General features: G+C 40.7%; 1 protein-coding gene across 2 annotated transcripts in view; it reads right to left on the bottom strand.

The window, feature by feature from the left end:
• LOC117355755 (cytochrome P450 7B1) overlaps positions 1–17,931 on the bottom strand; it is a 295,302-nt gene that overhangs the window by 81,580 nt on the left and 195,791 nt on the right. For both annotated transcript variants that reach the window (XM_033934755.1, XM_033934754.1), the window contains 2 exons: positions 16,614–17,210; positions 15,957–16,163 (listed from right to left, as the gene is read on the bottom strand). In XM_033934755.1, the coding sequence (XP_033790646.1) occupies positions 15,957–16,163; positions 16,614–17,190 (784 nt within the window). In that variant the 5' untranslated portion in view covers positions 17,191–17,210. The remainder of the gene's footprint in view (positions 1–15,956; positions 16,164–16,613; positions 17,211–17,931) is intronic.

Here is a 17,931-nt window from a genome sequence, read left to right as displayed (position 1 = left end):
TCCAATAGTCTGATGGAATATTTTCAATGTCATATTTTAGGAGGCCTCTAGTGATCTTCTTCTTGCAAAGCTTTACTTTGATCTTATACATCAAAATCTCATGGACGCTTCCACAATCAGCTCCTGGTTTAGTCCAGTCAAAACAGTAGATTTCCATCTCTGTCCTATGAAGATGTAGTCAATTTGATTTTGATACATGTCATTTGGAGAGGTCTATGTGTACTGGCAATGTTTATGTTGTTGGAAATGCATATTCATGATTGACAGTTGGCTCATTTTGCAAAACTGTATTAAGTTATTACTACTACTACTATTATTTCTATAGTGCTACCAGATGCACGCAGCGCTGTACAGAGTCACAAAGAGTAAGAAAACTGTCCCTGCTCGAAAGAGCTTACAATCTAAACAGACAATTCAGACAAACAAGATGTCATGGATACAGTTAAGGGGAACGGTTAATCAGCTGGCTGGGTTGGAGCTTCATTTATTTCTCCTGTACCATGCTTTCCAACCACATCTTCAGGTGTACTTCCCACTTTTTCATTGAAGTCCTCAATAATGATCAGTAGATCTTGTTTTGGCATTTGATCTATTTCATTTTGTAGTTGTTCATAGAACAACTCTACATCCTCAACTTCCATGTCTGTCGTCGGAGCATATAATTGGATCAAGGTGACATTGATCTGCTTTCCCTGCCTTACAGCTGGATATAACAAGGGGACCATCCTTACAATATTAATTGGTATTTAATATTTGTCTAAACATCCCCTAATGCTAATATTGTGCTGTACTAGACGTCTAATCACCACAAAATGTTAATTTTATTTATTTAAATTGCCTATATTCATTGTCAGTATATTAAATGTGGTTTCCAAAATCATGCACATGACAAATACACTGTACTCATAAAAGCTGAAAAATGCCCCAGCTAACTTACTGACTACTCTCACCTCTCTCTACTAAGAGACACATTTGTATCATCTCATTCCACCAAATGGATGGATGAGACATTCAAAATCTCCAAGAAAACTCGGAAGAAAACTGAAGGTCAGGGAGGTGAAAGTGGCCTTCTCCGAGATCCTCCCAGTACCGAGAGCGGATGAAAAGAGACAGGATGAACTGCGAACAATCAACGCCTGGATGAGACGATGGTGCGATGAGGAGAGATTCGACTTCGTGCGCAACTGGACAGCGTTCTGGGGATGTGGCAGATACTACAGCAGGGACGGCCTACACCTCACCAAGCAAGAGGCAAGAGTCTTGGCTGAAAACATGAAGAGGGCCATTGAGAGGGCTTTAAACTAAAGGCCAGGGGAGAGCCGACAGTCGACAACCAGTCGATGGCCCGGGCATCAGGAGACCCCAAAGAAGAAACTACAAGCTCAGATAAAGGGGAAGAGCATGCTGAAATCAAAAGTAACAGAGATAGAGCGCAAATGGATACAAAAAGGGTTGTGAATACTAAAAAATCCAAGAAGGTACCACCAAGAGAACTAAATTATATGTACACAAATGCGCAAAGGGAGCTCAAATGTATGTACACAAATGCCAGAAGCCTGGGAAACAAAATGGGGGAACTCGAAGCACTAGCAAGACGAGAAGATCTGGATATCATCAGAATAACAGAAACATGGTGGAACGAGGACAATGAGTGGGACACAGTTCTACAGGGATACAAACTATACAGAAGAGATAGAATAGGGCAAAAAGGGGAAGGTATTGCCCTGTATGTCCAAGAAGGAGTAGAGTCTATCAGAGAAGGGAAGACAGATGGGAAAGGAAAATTGGAATCCCTCTGGATAAAGATTCCTAGAGAAAATGAGGCTGACACAAAAATTGGCCTCTATTATCGACCACCAGGACAGAAGGAAGAAACAGACATAGAAATGATAGAGGAAATCAACCATGAATGTAGAGCAGGTAATGTAACGATCATGGGAGACTTCAACTTTCCCGGGATAAACTGGAACCTGGGAACCTCAAACTGCTGCAGGGAATCCAAGTTCCTGGAAATGATAGGGGACTGCTTCCTAGAACAAATGGTGGGAGAACCGACAAGAGGGACCGCCACCTTGGACTTGGTCCTAAATGGCATAACTGGAAGGACAACAAATGTAGAGGTCACAGTCCTGTTGGGTACGAGCGATCAATTTTAAAATTGGCATCGGGAAGGAGAAACGTACCAAGACTCAAACCACAACCTTTAACTTCAGAAAAGGCAAATACGACAGCATGAGAGTCATGGTTAAAAAACGGCTCAAGAAAAAGGCAGCCAAAATCAGAACAGTCGATCAAGCATGGTCCCTACTAAAAAATACCATCACCGAAGCGCAAAATCTCTACATTCTGCAGATATCCAAAGGAAGGAAAAATAAAAACAAAGGAGAACCAGCTTGGCTAACTAAAGAGGTGAAGGATGCAGTAAGGGATAAGAGGAACTCGTTTAAAAAATGGAAATGCGAACACACAACGGAGGCCTGGAACAGTCACAAGGTCAACCAGAAGAAGTGTCACAAGGCGGTAAGAGACACTAAAAAAGCATATGAGGAAAAGATAGCGCAAGAAGCCAAAAACTTCAAGCCCTTTTTTAGATACATAAAAGGGAAAAAACCAGCTAAGGAGGCAGTGGGCCCTCTCGACGACCAAGGAAGAAAAGGGTGCATCAAGGAAGACAAACAGATTGCGGATAGGCTAAACTCATTCTTTGCGTCTGTCTTTATTAAGGAGGACACTGCATCAATGCCAGAAACAGGGAGAGCATTCAAAGGAGAAATTGAGGATAGCCTAACCACAGTGAATGTGGATTTGGACATGATATACTATCAGATCGACAAACTAAGAAGTGACAAATCCCCTGGACCAGATGGAATTCACCCAAGAGTGCTAAAGGAGCTTAAGGTAGAAATCGGAGAACTTTTACAATCCCTAGCTAACTTGTCAATCAGAACCGGGCGAATACCAGATGACTGGAAGATAGCGAATGTCACTCCAATCTTCAAAAAAGGATCGAGAGGAGAACCGGGCAACTATAGACCTGTGAGTCTTACGTCGGTTCCTGGGAAGATGGTTGAAGCACTAATAAAGGATAGCATAGTGCAACACCTGGAAAACCACGACCTGATGAGAGCTAGTCTGCATGGCTTCAGGAAGGGGAAGTCATGTTTGACAAACTTACTTCAATTTTTTGAGGAGGTGAACAAACAAATCGATAACGGTGAACCAGTGGATATAATATACTTGGACTTCCAGAAAGTGTTCGACAAGGTTCCACACGCAAGGCTTCTGAAGAAACTACAAAGCCATGGAATAGAAGGAGATATACTAAGATGGATAGGCAAATGGCTGGAAAACAGATTGCAGAGGGTGGGCATAAATGGGAAGTTCTCGGGCTGGGAAAAGGTGACGAGCGGTGTACCCCAGGGTTCGGTCCTTGGGCCCATCTTGTTCAATATCTTCATAAACGACCTGGAAGAAGAAACAACAAGTAATTTAATCAAGTTTGCAGACGACACAAAACTATGTAGGGTAGTTGGGTCACAAAAGGACAGAGAAGAACTCCAGAGAGATGTGAACCAGCTAGAGAAATGGGCAGAAAAATGGTAGATGAAGTTCAACATAGACAAATGCAAAGTGATGCACCTGGGTAAGAAAAACAAGGAACATGAATATAAAATGTTAGGTGTAACATTGGGCAAAAGCGAACAAGAAAGGGACTTGGGGGTACTGATAGACAGGACCCTGAAGCCATCAGCACAATGCGCAGTGGCAGCAAAGAAAGCAAACAGGATGTTGGGCATGATAAAGAAGGGGATCACGAGTAGATCGGAGGACATCATAATGCCGCTTTACAGAGCAATGGTCAGACCACACTTGGAATACTGTGTCCAACACTGGTCTCCCTACCTAAAGAAGGATATAACCCTGCTGGAGAGGGTGCAAAGATGAGCCACGAAGCTAGTTACAGGTATCAAGAACTTGAGCTACAAAGAACGCCTCGGAAAACTGGGATTGTTTTACATTACATTGTTCAGCCTCGAGAAGAGAAGACTGCGAGGGGACATGATAGAGACTTTTAAAATATTAAAAGGATTCGACAAAATAGAGCAAGAAACATCGTTATTCACATTGTCCAATGTGACTCGGACAAGAGGTCATGGATTGAAGCTGAGGGGCACCAGGCCTAGGACAAATATCAGGAAATTCTGCTTCGCATAAAACGAGTGGTGGACGCTTGGAATGCACTCCCGGAGGAGGTCGTGATGGAGACCACCATTCCGGGATTCAAGGGCAAGTTGGATGCACACCTTCTCGCAAATCACATTGAGGGATACGAGTAAACAAGGTTTCTCAACAGGGAACACCTGGTTTGGCCTCCGCTGGTGCGGGTCGCCGGACTGGATGGACCTAGGGTCTGATCTGGCGAAGCCATTTCTTATGTTCTTATGTTAAGGTACCTCCAGTGCCTCTGTAACAGAAGAGACTACCAACAAGTTATTTTCGATAGATATGAACAGTTGACTAGGACAGTATTTCCACAGTCTAAGTTCTCTGGATGTAAGACCTGGAAAGTATCAGCACTTTAAACATTGCCCTGGCCTCCATTAAGAGTAAGCGTAAAGCAATAAACAAAGGGACCCTAGACTATTGTAATGCCCTCTACCAAGGAATTATCCAGAAAGAAACCCTACTAATACAAAACACTGCTGTTAAACTTCTCTACCACGCAAAAAAATATGATCATGTTACTCCCCTTCTTCGCAAAGCTATAAGTGGCTGCCCATCACTCAACATTCTACCTATAAAATATTACTTCTTGCTTTCAAAACAAAAAACACGCATCAACCAGCTTTCATTGATACATTTTTAATTCCATATGCATCTTGCAGAACTCTCCAATCTAGTAATCAAAACCTGCTCACCATTCCTCCAATAAGAGAACTCTTTTACGACACCACACACAAATCTATCTTCTCTGTCACAGTTCCCACACTGTGGAATGCTCTCCCCACTGATCTTCGTCTAGAAAACTCTTTAGATAAATTCAAAACCAAACTTAAAACGGTCCTCTTTAAAGACGCCTTTACCTTGTAAATACTATTTCCTTTGAAATTCAATTATCCTTTACAGAATTCTTAAGGCAACCAAAATGTATTTTTTTAGAAGCAACCTCCCAAGCCTAATTATACCTCCCTCTCCCATTTCCCTCTTTTATTTTTATTTCTATCTCGACGTATTTATTACCTTTTCCTTCCCATTCTTTCCTAATGTATCATGTACGGTTATGTGTAAATGTCTCCCCCCCTTTTATTTTTTTAGCTTAGCCAAGTTTTTATTCTTTTTTTTAAACTTTTACTACATATTATTGTAAATCGTTTAGATACTTGTATGATAAACGGTATATCAAAAATAAAGAAAACTTGAAACTTGGGATTGAGCTCTCTCTTTCATTTGGATTTACTATGAATCACCTTTGCCACTGTATTATGCACTCCCATCGATAGCACATTACAATAATCCAGATGGGATACAACTAGGGGCTGATTCTATAAGTGATACCTGTAATGGCAGGCATCTAAGAAATGGCGCCTGACAAGTGTCAATCATGTTCAGACACCAGTGTCAATCACGTTCAGACGCCATTTAGAGAATCGCAACCAACGGTACCTAATGACAAATTTAGGCACTGGTAATGTAGGCCAGGATTTTAAAGACCTACATTTCTGGTGCCTAGGTTCATCAAAGAATCGTGCCTAACGGCGCTTAGGTGTGCAGCATCCTAGCACCGCTAGGCACCTGGGTATTAGCCATTGGTCCTGGCAGTCACCTAGGTTTTTTTTTTAAATTGTTTTTAAATCAACTTTTAATGGCACAATCAATTATACCACTTACAGCTGATTAAAACAATTAAGCTAGGAGTCGAGAGATGCGATCTAGATGCTTGCCAGTGCCTAACTATGCAGCCCTTACAGAATTTCCCTCCTAGTACCTGGGTCACCGTTTGTAAAGCTGTTACACTGTCCTTTGGCCCCTTACAAGCCTCAATTTACTAAGTGCACTAGATGTAAAACAAACCAGAGAAAATATTTCTTCACACAATGTGTAATTAATCTCTGGAATTCATTGCCGGAGAATGTGGTGCAATCAGTTAGCTTAGCGGGGTTTAAAAAAAGGTTTGGATAATTTCCTAAAAGAGAAATCCAGGCCATTATTGAGACGGCTTGGGGAAATCCACTGCTTATTCCTAGGACAAGAAGCATAAAATCTGTTTTACTACTTAGGATCTAGCGAGGTACTTGGGACATGGGTTGACCACTGCTGGAAATAAGATACTGGCTGGGCTTAATGAACCTTCGGTCTGTCCCAGTATAGCAATTCTTATGTTCATATTTTTCTAAACTAAATTCCATAGCAAACTCTAACCCTAAGGAATTAACCTTTTCACCAAAGCACAACTCATCCCTTCAATGTTATCTGAATTCACCTGTAATATTTCTCTTTTCACACTATTCAAATTCAGTTTACTCCTACAGATCAAAACATATACTTTTTTGTCATTCAATGATCCATATACTACAATACATGACTCTTATCTCCCCTCTATCAGGATCACCTAGTGGTAAATTCCTAAGAGGCTTTTCCAGCAGACTTATGGTGAATTTATGGCAGGAGTGACTGTGGGAATTTAATACAGATTAGGTTTTCTTACAGTTTGTTTTTAAACGGCATGCAGAATTGAGTATTTAAGGAATGTTTGATACAATATTTTATTGCACTGTTGATCTTATTTGTGCCAGTTGTTGATATCAATTATGTATATGCTGTTTGTACTCCACTACGGTTGAAAGATTGTGTGGATTAAAAATACTAAAAGAATTACATAAATAAATAAACCTAGGCGCAAAGGCCCTGATTCTATAAATGACACCTAACATCTAGGCGTCAAGGAGCACAATTGTCAATCATCCGTTAGGTTAGGTGACGAGTAATTGGAAATACCATGAGAGAATAAGTTACACTTTTTGGTGGGTGAATGTATGCATTACATACAAATATGAAAGAATTCATGCAGAATGTAGGGGATTTAGTGGTGTATTTAATAAAGTTTGAAGCCCACTGACTAAATTTATGGAGGTATGATAATATTTCTTTTATTCATTTCCTGTACATATCCATGGGGGGAGGGGGGTGGAAGGGAGGGAAATAAATAAATACTGATGGTGACATTTAGGTAACTTTATTACTTATTTAAATCATAAATATGTTAAAATGTATTATTATTTAATATTTGAAATTTGAAAATCCTGAATGATATATAAGTTGCCTGCACAGATAATAGTGCATTGTATGTATTACCTACTGTTCTTTATTTGTTTGGCACTGTTTTTAGTTAAAAAATCAATAAGATTTATAAAAAAAGAAAAAGAAAAAAAGAATCGCATTTAGTGGTGCCTAAGTCATCTGAAGCACTAGCAGACACTAAAACTTAAGGTGCACTCCCATTTAGCTTTTCAGTGATTTTGGTTACTCTGGCATATTAGTTGGACCGAGCTTTGTTTTATCCCAGACCTGTCATCTGTGAACATACACGCCACAGGTTTGGTTCCACTTTTAGTGACCCCCCCCCCCCCCAGACACAGGCATTCCTCAGACGCCGAAACACAGTGCTGTGTCGGGTCCACAGCTTCTGCTTGTGTCCTTTTATGAAATTAACAAGTTGGTTTTACATCAGTGATCTTCAGTGGAGTGCTCATTGTCCGTTCCCACTTCCTTTTGTACCGCCTAAGTCAAACCATGCCCAAATTCTGCCCCTAACCATACCCGTTTGCTGGTAAGCACCCTGGAGTAGATGCCTATCTCTTAGTGGTAGGAACCTACCCAGTTAGACACCTACCAGCTAATTGGTTTTAATTGCTTTTTAATGGTGCTTTCTAATTAACGGCGCTGATTAAACCTAATTGAAAAATTAAGTTAGGCATGCCGATCTGGGCACTTAACTTCAGGTGCCATTTATAGAATCTGGGCCTAAATATGCATTCTATGATTTTTAAAAAAAAATTGCTCGCACAGCTGCTGGAATACTAGCCTAAGTGTATATTTTCGCACCATAACTTTAGGTACAAGCACTTCTATCAGCTCAATAGCATTCTATATCCTGTGCGTGTAGCTGCCTGTCATGCCCCCGACCCACTCATGCTCCTCTGGGTCCATCCCCACTTGAAGTTGCGTACTCTGGAATTTGAGCCTGTGCATAACTGCTAATTCGTATAAATTAACCCTATATAAAGACATTTATAGCCAATAATTGGCTGTTAACACCAATTAGCCACTTATTTATTGACAGAACATGCATAGCAGATGTTAACTTGCACCCACACTGGTTGGAAATTTGAATGTGCAAGTTTTAGAATTAGGGGGCACTGTACATTATCCGCATTAAGACTGAACTTGGAGCCAAAACTCTTAACCAATGCTCATAGTGGCTATAGAAAGATGTTAAACAATAGTGGGGACAAGGCCACTCCCTACGGTACCCCTATTACTATCTCCTAGGGCTGTTACATAAGAACATAAGAATTGCCATACTGGGACAAACCGAAAGTCCATCAAGCCCAATATCCTGTTTCCAACAGTGGTCAACTCAAATTCCAAGTACCTAGCTAGATCCCAAGTAATAAAACAGATGTTATGCTGCTTATCCTAAGAATAAGCAGCGGATTGCCCCAAGCCATCTCAATAACGGCCTTTGAATTTCCCTTTTAGGATTTATCCACACCTTTTTAAAACCCTGCTAAGCTAACTGGTTTTACCAGATTCTCGAGCAACAAATTCCAGAGTTTAATTACATGTTGTGTGAAGAAACATTTTCTCTGGTTTGTTTTAAATCTACTACTTAGTAGCTTCATTGCATGCCCCCTAGTCCTAGTATTTTTGGAAAGAGTAAACAAGCGATTCACATCTACCCTTTCTACTCCACTCAGTATTTTATTGACCTCTATCATATCACCCCTGAGCCATCTCTTCTCCAAGCTGAAGAGCCCTAGCCACTTTAGACTTTCCTCTTAGGGAAGTCTTCCCATCCCTTTTATCATTTTTCTGCACTTCTCTGTACCATTTCTAATTCTGCTATATTTTCTTTGAGATATGGTGACCAGAACTGCACACAGTATTTGAGGTGCGGTCATACAATAGAGCAATACAAGGGCACTATAACATTTTCATCTTTGTTTTCTATTCCTTTCCAGATAATTCTTAATATTCTATTTGCTATCTTAGCAGCCGCTGCACATTGAGCTGAGGGATTCAATGTATTCTCAACAATGACACCTAGATCCTTTTCCTGGGCAGCGACTCCTAACACGGAACCCAGCATCACACAGCTCGAGCTTGAGTTCCTCTTTCCCACATGCACTTGCTCACATTAAACATCATCTGCCATTTTGACACCCAGTCTTCCAGTCTCACAAGGTCCTCTTGCGATTTTTCACAATCCTCTTGCGATTTAAAAACTTTGAACAACTTTGTGTCATCAGCAAATTTAATTATCTCACTAGTTATTCCCATCTCTAGATCATTGATAAATATGTTTTAAAAAAGCAGCGCTCCCAGCACAGACCCCTGGGGAACCCCACTATTTACCCTTCTCCATTGAGAATATTGACCATTTAAACCCATTCTCTGTCTTTCAACCAGTTCTTAATCCATAATAAGACGTTACCTCATGTCCCATGACTTTCTAATTTCCTCAGAAGTCTTTCATGAGGTACTTTGTCAAGTGCCTTTTGAAAATACAAATGCACAATATCAACTGGTTCACGTTTATCCATATGTTCATTCACCCCTTCAAAGAAATGCAGTAGATTGGTGAGGCAAGGTTTCCCTTGACTAAAACCATGTTGGCTTTCTGTCATTAATCCATGCTTACATACATGTTCGGTCTTTTTGTTCTTTGTAATAGTCTCTACCATTTTGCCTGGCACCGATGTCAGTCTCACCAGTCTATAATTTCCCGGATCACCTCTGGAACCCTTTTTACAAATCGGTGTCACATTGACCACTTTCCAGTCTTCTGGTACTATGTAGGTTTTTAAAGAAAAATTAGAAATTATTAACAATAGCTCTGCACTTGTAATGTAGGCCGGGGTTTTAAAGGCCTACATTATAGGCACCTAAGTCCTTCTCTGCCACTAAACACGCCTACTTTGGTGTTAGGAACCGCTAGGCGCTGTGACATAGGCACCTACCTTTTGCAGAATTGTACCTAAGAAAGGCACCTATCACCCATTTAATTTTTTTTTTTTTTCAAATATGAGCTTATTAAAGCTTATAATTGCAGCCAATTTACTAATTAAATTAGGTGTCTAACTTTAGGTGTCTATTTATTTAGGCGCTTAACATTAGGCACTTCGTATAGATTTTGCTTCTCCAAATTTTGCTAGACAAATGCTGGGTTGCATCAGAAGGAGCTTTATCAGCCGAAAGCCTGAAGTCATACTACCGTTATACAGATCCACGGTGAGACCTCACCTGGAGTACTGTGTCCAGTTTTGGAGGCCACATTATCAACAAGATGTGAAGAGAATGGAGTCGATCCAGAGAATGGCCACTAGGATGATCTCAGGACTTAAAGACATCACATATGAAGAACGTCTAACCAGACTGCACCTATATTCTCTCGAGGAGCGGAGAGAAAGAGGGGACATGATAGAAACATTCAAATACATTACGGGTCGCATTGAAGTGGAAAAGGAATTATTTTTTCTTACGGGCCCCATGGCAACAAGAGGGCATCCGCTAAAACTTAAGGGTGGAAGATTTCATGGTGACACCAGGAAATACTTCTTCACCGAACGGGTGATTGGTCGATGGAATAAACTTCCACGCCATGTGGTCGAAGCTAGTAGCGTGCTCGACTTCAAAAGTCGAAGGGGGTGCTACAGAGTTATGCATAAAGGATGGGTACATCAGGGAGGGAGGGTTCTCGAGTGGGCAGACTTGTTGGGCCGCCGGCCCTCTTCTACCGTCTTATTCTATGTTTCTATGTTTCTATATTGGAGACTAGGAAAGTTTTCAGAACAGTCTCATATGTTTGAAGACTTAGATGCAATGGGAGCTGGTTCCAGAGCTCGGGTCCTTGCACTGAGAAAATCGCACTCTGTGTTATGTCAGAGATGATTTCGTGAAACAACAATGTGGTTTTGATCTTTGATCTGAGTTTTAGTAGGGCAGTAGAGGGTCAAATATCTGTTAAGGTAGGAGGTGTTTCGGCAAGGAATATCTTCAAGACAAGTAGGAGTATCTTATAAATTATACGGTGTGAAATTGGAAGCCAATAAGCTGATCTGAGTAAAGGGGTATCATGAGCAGATTTGCGATGGCTGGTGATAAGTTTTATAGCAGTGTTTTGAATGAGCTGGAGTTGTTTTTTGTCCTTCATTCTGATTCTTTTATAAAGTGAATTAGATTATGTCCCTTCTTTCTCTCTCTACCTTTCTATTCATTTTCTCCCTCTTCCTCTCGACCCCCTCCCTTTCCATCTGGTGTCTTTCCCTTCCTGGGTCTATCTGCAGCCACCGCTGCTGCTTCTAACCAAAATTGGCAGTGGCAGTAAAATAAGAAGAAACAGGCATGGAGCCAGTCTATCAGGGAGGGTAGAGGACTAGCAGAGCTGACACCACGTGTCTAAAGACTGTGGCCCTTAACCTGCTTCTTGTTTTGCCACCACTGCTGCTGGTTGAAAAAAGCAGCAACAGTGGCAGTGGTGGCAAATTGCTTCTTTACATTGCAAACCTTTATAATTATGCAAGGTTAAACAGACACTAAATTCTATCAAAAAGGCACCATTATTGATAAATGATGAGTGATTAAAAGGGTGCATGAGGGAGTTAAGGGTGGCATACAGGTAGGCAGTAGCTAAAGGAAAGAAAAAATGAATGCCTTGCCCCTTTAAACCCTCAAGACTATATCTTATCCTTGGCAGCCAATTAGCCTAGACCTGTGTTTCTCAACTCATTCCTGGAGTACCCCCTTGCCAGTCAGGTTTTTAGGATATCCACAATGAATATGAATGAAAGAAATTTGCATATAATGGAGGCAGTACATGCAAATCAAGTTTATGCATATTCATTGTGGATATCCTAAAAACCTGACTGGCAAAGGGGTACTCCAGGACCGAGTTGAGAAACACTTGAAAGCAGATGATGTGGTCCATGCAACATGCTAAACTGAACCCAGAAGTTATTCTGTGGCCACAGGACCTATAAACCATACAGTGACAAGGGGGTTGGGGAGGAGTGGCTATCAGATCAGCTGTGCAACTGATCCTAGAATTGCAGTAGTCTCTTCCCTCTTTCACTCCTCTCTCTATCCCCTCTCACACACCTCTCAGCATCTAGAAAGTTGCGCCTCGGTGACTGTGTCCTTAAAAAGGGACTAAGCTTGCTCTAGCGTTTTTACAGTGCTTATTCTCTTCTTAATCGTCTTCCCTACCATGAGTCTCATCCCTTCGTAATTCCCTTTTCAGAAGTTCAGTATCGTGGCTGTCATTTTGGACCGATGTTTCTCCCCTGCGTCCAGATCGAAGCTGATCATATTGTGATCGCTGTTTCCCAGCGTTCCTTCTATTTCTACATCTTGTGCTGGACCTCGCAGGCCATTTAGAATTAAGTCCAGGATTGCATTTCCTCTAGTATTTTCCTTTTTCAAGTTGTTCCAGGAAGCAATCGCCTACAGCATCCAAGAAGTTGGTCTCCCTAACGCAGCCGGAGGTGCCTAGGTTCCAGTCTATTCCCGGATAGTTGAAGTCACGCATGATAACTGTATTGCCTCCCTTGCGTTTAATCTCATCCGTCATTGCTCCGTCAATTTTTTCAGGCATTTGTTCAGGCCAATTTGTTTCAGGCCATTTGTTCAGGCCAATTTTTTCAGGCCATTTGTTCCCGGAATTTTGACCCATAGAGACTCTAACTTATCCGTCAGTTGTGGCGTGTTCTCTCCAGCAGATTCAATTCCATCTTTGACGTATATGGCAATGCCCCCACCTTTTTGAGCCACTCTGTCTCTGTGGTATAGTTTATATCCTGGTAGCACAGTGTCCCAGACGTTTTCCTCAGTCCACCATGTTTCCGTGATGCCTATGATGTCAATGTTAACTTTTTGTGCCATGGCTTCTAATTCACCCATCTTATTCCTAAGGCTCCTTGCGTTCGTGTACATACACTTGAGTTTGCGGCCTGTTCCTTTCTTGCATTTCCTTCCCTCTTGTGTCCTTTTCGATCTATCTTGCCTGTGATCCGATGAGTCTTTCCCTCTATTTTCTTGCACGGTATCCTCCGGGTATACCGATTCCCGAACCATCAACTCTCTCTCTCGGTCGACTGTCGTCTTCCCCTTCTTCCTAGTTTAAAAACTTCTCCACTTCTCTCTTAATGTTGCTTGCAAGTAGCCTTGTTCCGTCTCTGCTGAGGTGGAGTCCATCCTTCCTATATAGCTTGCTCTTCCCCCAGAATGTCGCACAAAGTTATGTCTGCTGAAAATTCAGTTGAATTTACAAGAGAAATTTAGTCAGGCTCCAGCCCTATGAGTATTGATCCTAAACTAAAATAAAACTTAGCCTTATATACCGGGTCTTCATCCATGGGAAGCTCGACACAGTTAACAATAAGTTAATTAAAAAAATGTTAAAGTACATGAAGATTAATATTCAAAGTGTTTAGCAAATAGAAAAGTTTTCAAGGATTTACAAAACAATTGGAAGGAACTGAGACACCTCAAAATTAAAGGAAGATCATCCCATAATTGGAAAAATTTAAAAGCCAAAGAAAGGCTGAAATTCTTGACTCCTTTAATTCCTTTCTTGGAAGGGAGGGAAAGTTTAAATTGTTGAGTACCTCTCGCATATGAAAATCTATAAACGTTCCATAGAAGAGGAATAAGAGGGATAAAAATACCATGTAAAAATTTTTAAAATAATACATATACATTTAAACTGAATTCCGAGATAAACTGGGAGCCAATGAAGGCTCAAAAGCAAAGGAGTCACATGGTCAAATTTGTTTTTGCCATAAATCAACTTTGCAGTGGTATTCTGAATCAATTGTAGTATTTGAAGACAGGTCTTTGGGATGCAAAGATAAATAGCATTACAGTAATCTAGCCGAGAAAGTATAATTGATTGGACCAAAACAAAAAAGTGACGTTGATGAAAAAGAGATCTAACCTTCCTCAACATTCGTAAGTTAAAAAAACATTTCTTAACCAGAGAGTTTATTTGATCCTTAAAGGTAAGGGAAGAGTCAAAAAGTATTCCCACAATCTTGGAGGAGAACTCAATTTGTAAGGAGGCCCTAAAAGCATACTTTACTTACAACTTTACATATTTACTATAGTATCTTCTTATTAAAAAAAAAAAAAAGCAAGATCTTTCAGTAACGACAAAAATACCTATACTCTTTATTTACCATCTAAAGCAGGGGTGTCAAAGTCCCTCTTCAAGGGTTGCAATCCAGTTGGGTTTTCAGGATTTCCTCAATGAATATGCATGAGATCTATTTGCATGCACTGCTTTCATTGTATGCTAATAGATCTCATGCATATTTATTGGGGAAATCCTGAAACCCCGACTGGATTGCGGCCCTCAAGGAGGGACTTTGATACCCCTGATCTAAGGGGTCCTTTTACTAAGCTGCCTCAGCATGCTATTACATGGGCTTTTCCCATGCACTAAGGCCATTTGTACTGCAACTGTAAAAAATGGCTTTTTCTCTTCTTTTTTTTTGTATTAATGGCCATGTGCTAATGTCATTAGCATGTGCCCATTTTGTCAAATTACCATGTGTGCACTTATTGCCGCTCATTTTGTAGGTAGTAAGGGCTCATATGCTATCTGTATGTAGGGCTACCAGGTGGACAAGTTCTCTTTTTAGAGGGACAGCTTTTCAAAACCTGGCGCTCTGTCTGGGTTTTGAAAAGCTTCCAGCTAAGGACTGCGTCGGGAGGGCATCTGTGCATGCACGGATGCAACACAATGACGTCACACATGTGTGTGCATGCGTATGATGTCATCACATCACACCTGCACAAGCGCAGATGCCTTCCCGAAATGGCTTTGAGCATGAGAGCAGGTTGAGGGGTGGGGCTGAGGGGGCGATGCTGGGGCAGAAGGGGGCGGGACTTGGGCACAACAGGGCGGGACTTCAGGGTGGGGCCATGCGTCCAGATTTTACAATAGTAAAAGCTGGTAACCCTATCTGTAGGTTAACCAGTTACCTTGAACAGTAATGTAGCTGCTCTAACTGGTTAGTGCAGGAACGCTCACTCTACACCTCCCCTGACACAGCCCCTCAAAAATTTTTTTAGAGCATAGCTAACACACAGGTACTACAGGATGCCTCGGCATGTCCTGTTTTATGCCTTTTTAAGCTGTTTTAGGCACACGTTAGCGCTTAACGCAGACTAGTAAAATGGCCCTGAAGAAAATCTTGCCCAGCGCAGTATCTTAGATAGCAACCAAAAGAGGAAATTGATCCTGTCTTTGAAAAAAAACTTACTTTAAGCACAAACTGATTTTCCTACGTACCGGTACTTTCTTTTTAATGTGCAAAAGAAATCACTGGCAGTTCTAGTTAGAATTATTTGAAATGCATTAACACTCCAGCAGATGCTTAGAATCAAACAACTTAATAGGCATAAACTTTTTTTTTTTTTTCCAAATAATTGCAAAGCTCAGATTTAGTCTTTTGCCTACCTTGCATAGTTAATTACCTAGGTTTTAGTGTTTACATGCAATGAGTGTATCTACAGCTATAAACTACATAATTTATAATTGATGTAAATGGGTGTTATTATGTCAATTAAGCAGCTGTGTCCTCCACCTTCTCAGTAAACAGAAATGAGTAATAAACTGAGTTTGTAGAGATGTATCCTTTTTTTTCTCTTCATAACAGATAAAAATAAATTACCCAGGTAGACCAGGTTGTCCAATTGTTCTCTAGTGAGGTGGATGATGTGTCCGGGCTCTTTCCTTTGACCTGTCGACTGCAGTAAATGGTCAATTTCGCTACGCACTGCTGCAAGAGCTTTTGGGTGCCTCACAAGGTAATACATGGTCCAGAATGTAGCCGGCATCGTGTTTGCTACAGAGGCCCACATGAAGGCAAAGTGATGTGCTGGGAGAAAATAAGTGAAAAGGAAGATTAATAGCGTTTATTACACTGATTAGATTTGCAGTGTGCTAATTAAAAGATGTTAGGACACAGACCCAGCCAAGGATCAGTGAATGCTAATGAGGACCAATAGGCTTCTGAAGTCTAATTTTCTGCTTAATGAGAATAGTTTAAAATCTAATGTTGGGGGGGAGGGGGAGGGAGTAATAAGGGGAGTAAATGCTTCTCAGTTATAATCTCTTTCTCATTATCACCATTAAGTATCTTGTTTTACCACCTCAGCAAAAAAGAAAATCAATTATCATAGAGGGTTGTTTGAGAGTAAAACATTTTATCATTAGCCAATTAGAAAGAGCATTAAAAGATTTCAAGGTCGCCATTTTGCCTTTTATTTCAAAGGTCCTCAGTAAATTATTTTGTTTGAGACAAGTAATCATTCACAAAGTTTCCTACCTGCTTTGTCATAGTCCTTGAGCAATTCATATTGCTCTAGCACATTTTGCCTTGCTTGGACCACTTCCGACACTTCCTTCCTGTCCAGTATGTTGTTCGGGAAGAGAATATGTATAAGTTCCTCACGAATCTTCCTGGTATCTCCTAGCAACGCTATTGGTATGTTTATGACAAGATAGGGGAACTTGGCATCAAACTTGATAAATTTGTCTTTGATTTCACTAATAACTTTGTGGCCATCTGCATCAGAATCTCTTCCATAGAGTGTCATAAAACTGGCTTCAAACATTACAGAGCAGCAGAACTGGTACATTTTTTCTGTTACCCAATCTGTTGCTTGTGAGAATTTCAATTTGAATACATGCTGAAGATTTCCCATCATGCTGTCAGTGAGCTTGTCCAATCCTTTCCCCTGCATAACCATGTAAATTCTGTGCAAATTAACCCTCAGCTCTGGGAACTTTGCTTCCATTAAATACGGGTAGTCAAAAGTTCTGGATGACATTTCATCAGCAAATTCACTGAAGTCAAGTTGCCGCGCCTGTCTAATCACATTGTGGAACTGGAATGGATCCATCAGGAAAGTGATATATTTGCCTGAATGTAAAAACACACAAAAGAAAAAAAAAAAAAGCACACACACATTTTAATTCAAGTCATTCATCTCTACATCACTGTCAAATTCTTCACCACAAACAAAGCACCAAATGCACTGAGGTCAATATTCAGTAAGACAGTTACAGCTTAAATTATCTGCATAAGTTATCCACATAGCTTTAGGTGTATTTTCAGCTACACTATTTAAGTAAGATCATGGAACATGCTGTCATAAACTTAAATGGATAAGTTATCTATTTCTGCAGTTCTGCTTATGGTTACTGTAAGGCTTGAAACATCTGGGTTTTACTTCCCTTTATTTATTTTTAGTATTTATATATCACTTATAATCTAAGTGGTTTACATTCAGGTACTCAAACATTTTCCCTATTTGTCTATAAGGGCTCACACTTTATCTAATGTACCTGGGGCAAGTGTACTTGCTCAGGGTCACAAGGAGCAGTGGGATTTGAACCCAAAACCTCAGGGTGCTGCGTCTATATCTCTAACCAATCTGCCACACACTCCATTGCTTTCAGACGTTTAGATTTGCCTACTTACTTCCATTGCTTTCAATGGAAATAAAATCTGGATGTCTCAATCCGTCCTCTTTTTTTTGGGAGCCATATGGTAACCTTAGTTCTGCTTAAATGGAAAAAAAAAATTGTACACAGGCTGCCCACTGTTCAGAGCTCTTCGCCAGCCAAATAGCACATAGCTT

This window comes from Geotrypetes seraphini, chromosome 2 (genome assembly GCF_902459505.1).
Source record: "Geotrypetes seraphini chromosome 2, aGeoSer1.1, whole genome shotgun sequence".
NCBI classification, from domain to species: Eukaryota; Metazoa; Chordata; class Amphibia; order Gymnophiona; family Dermophiidae; genus Geotrypetes; species Geotrypetes seraphini.
This window is presented reverse-complemented; position numbering and strand designations above follow the sequence as displayed.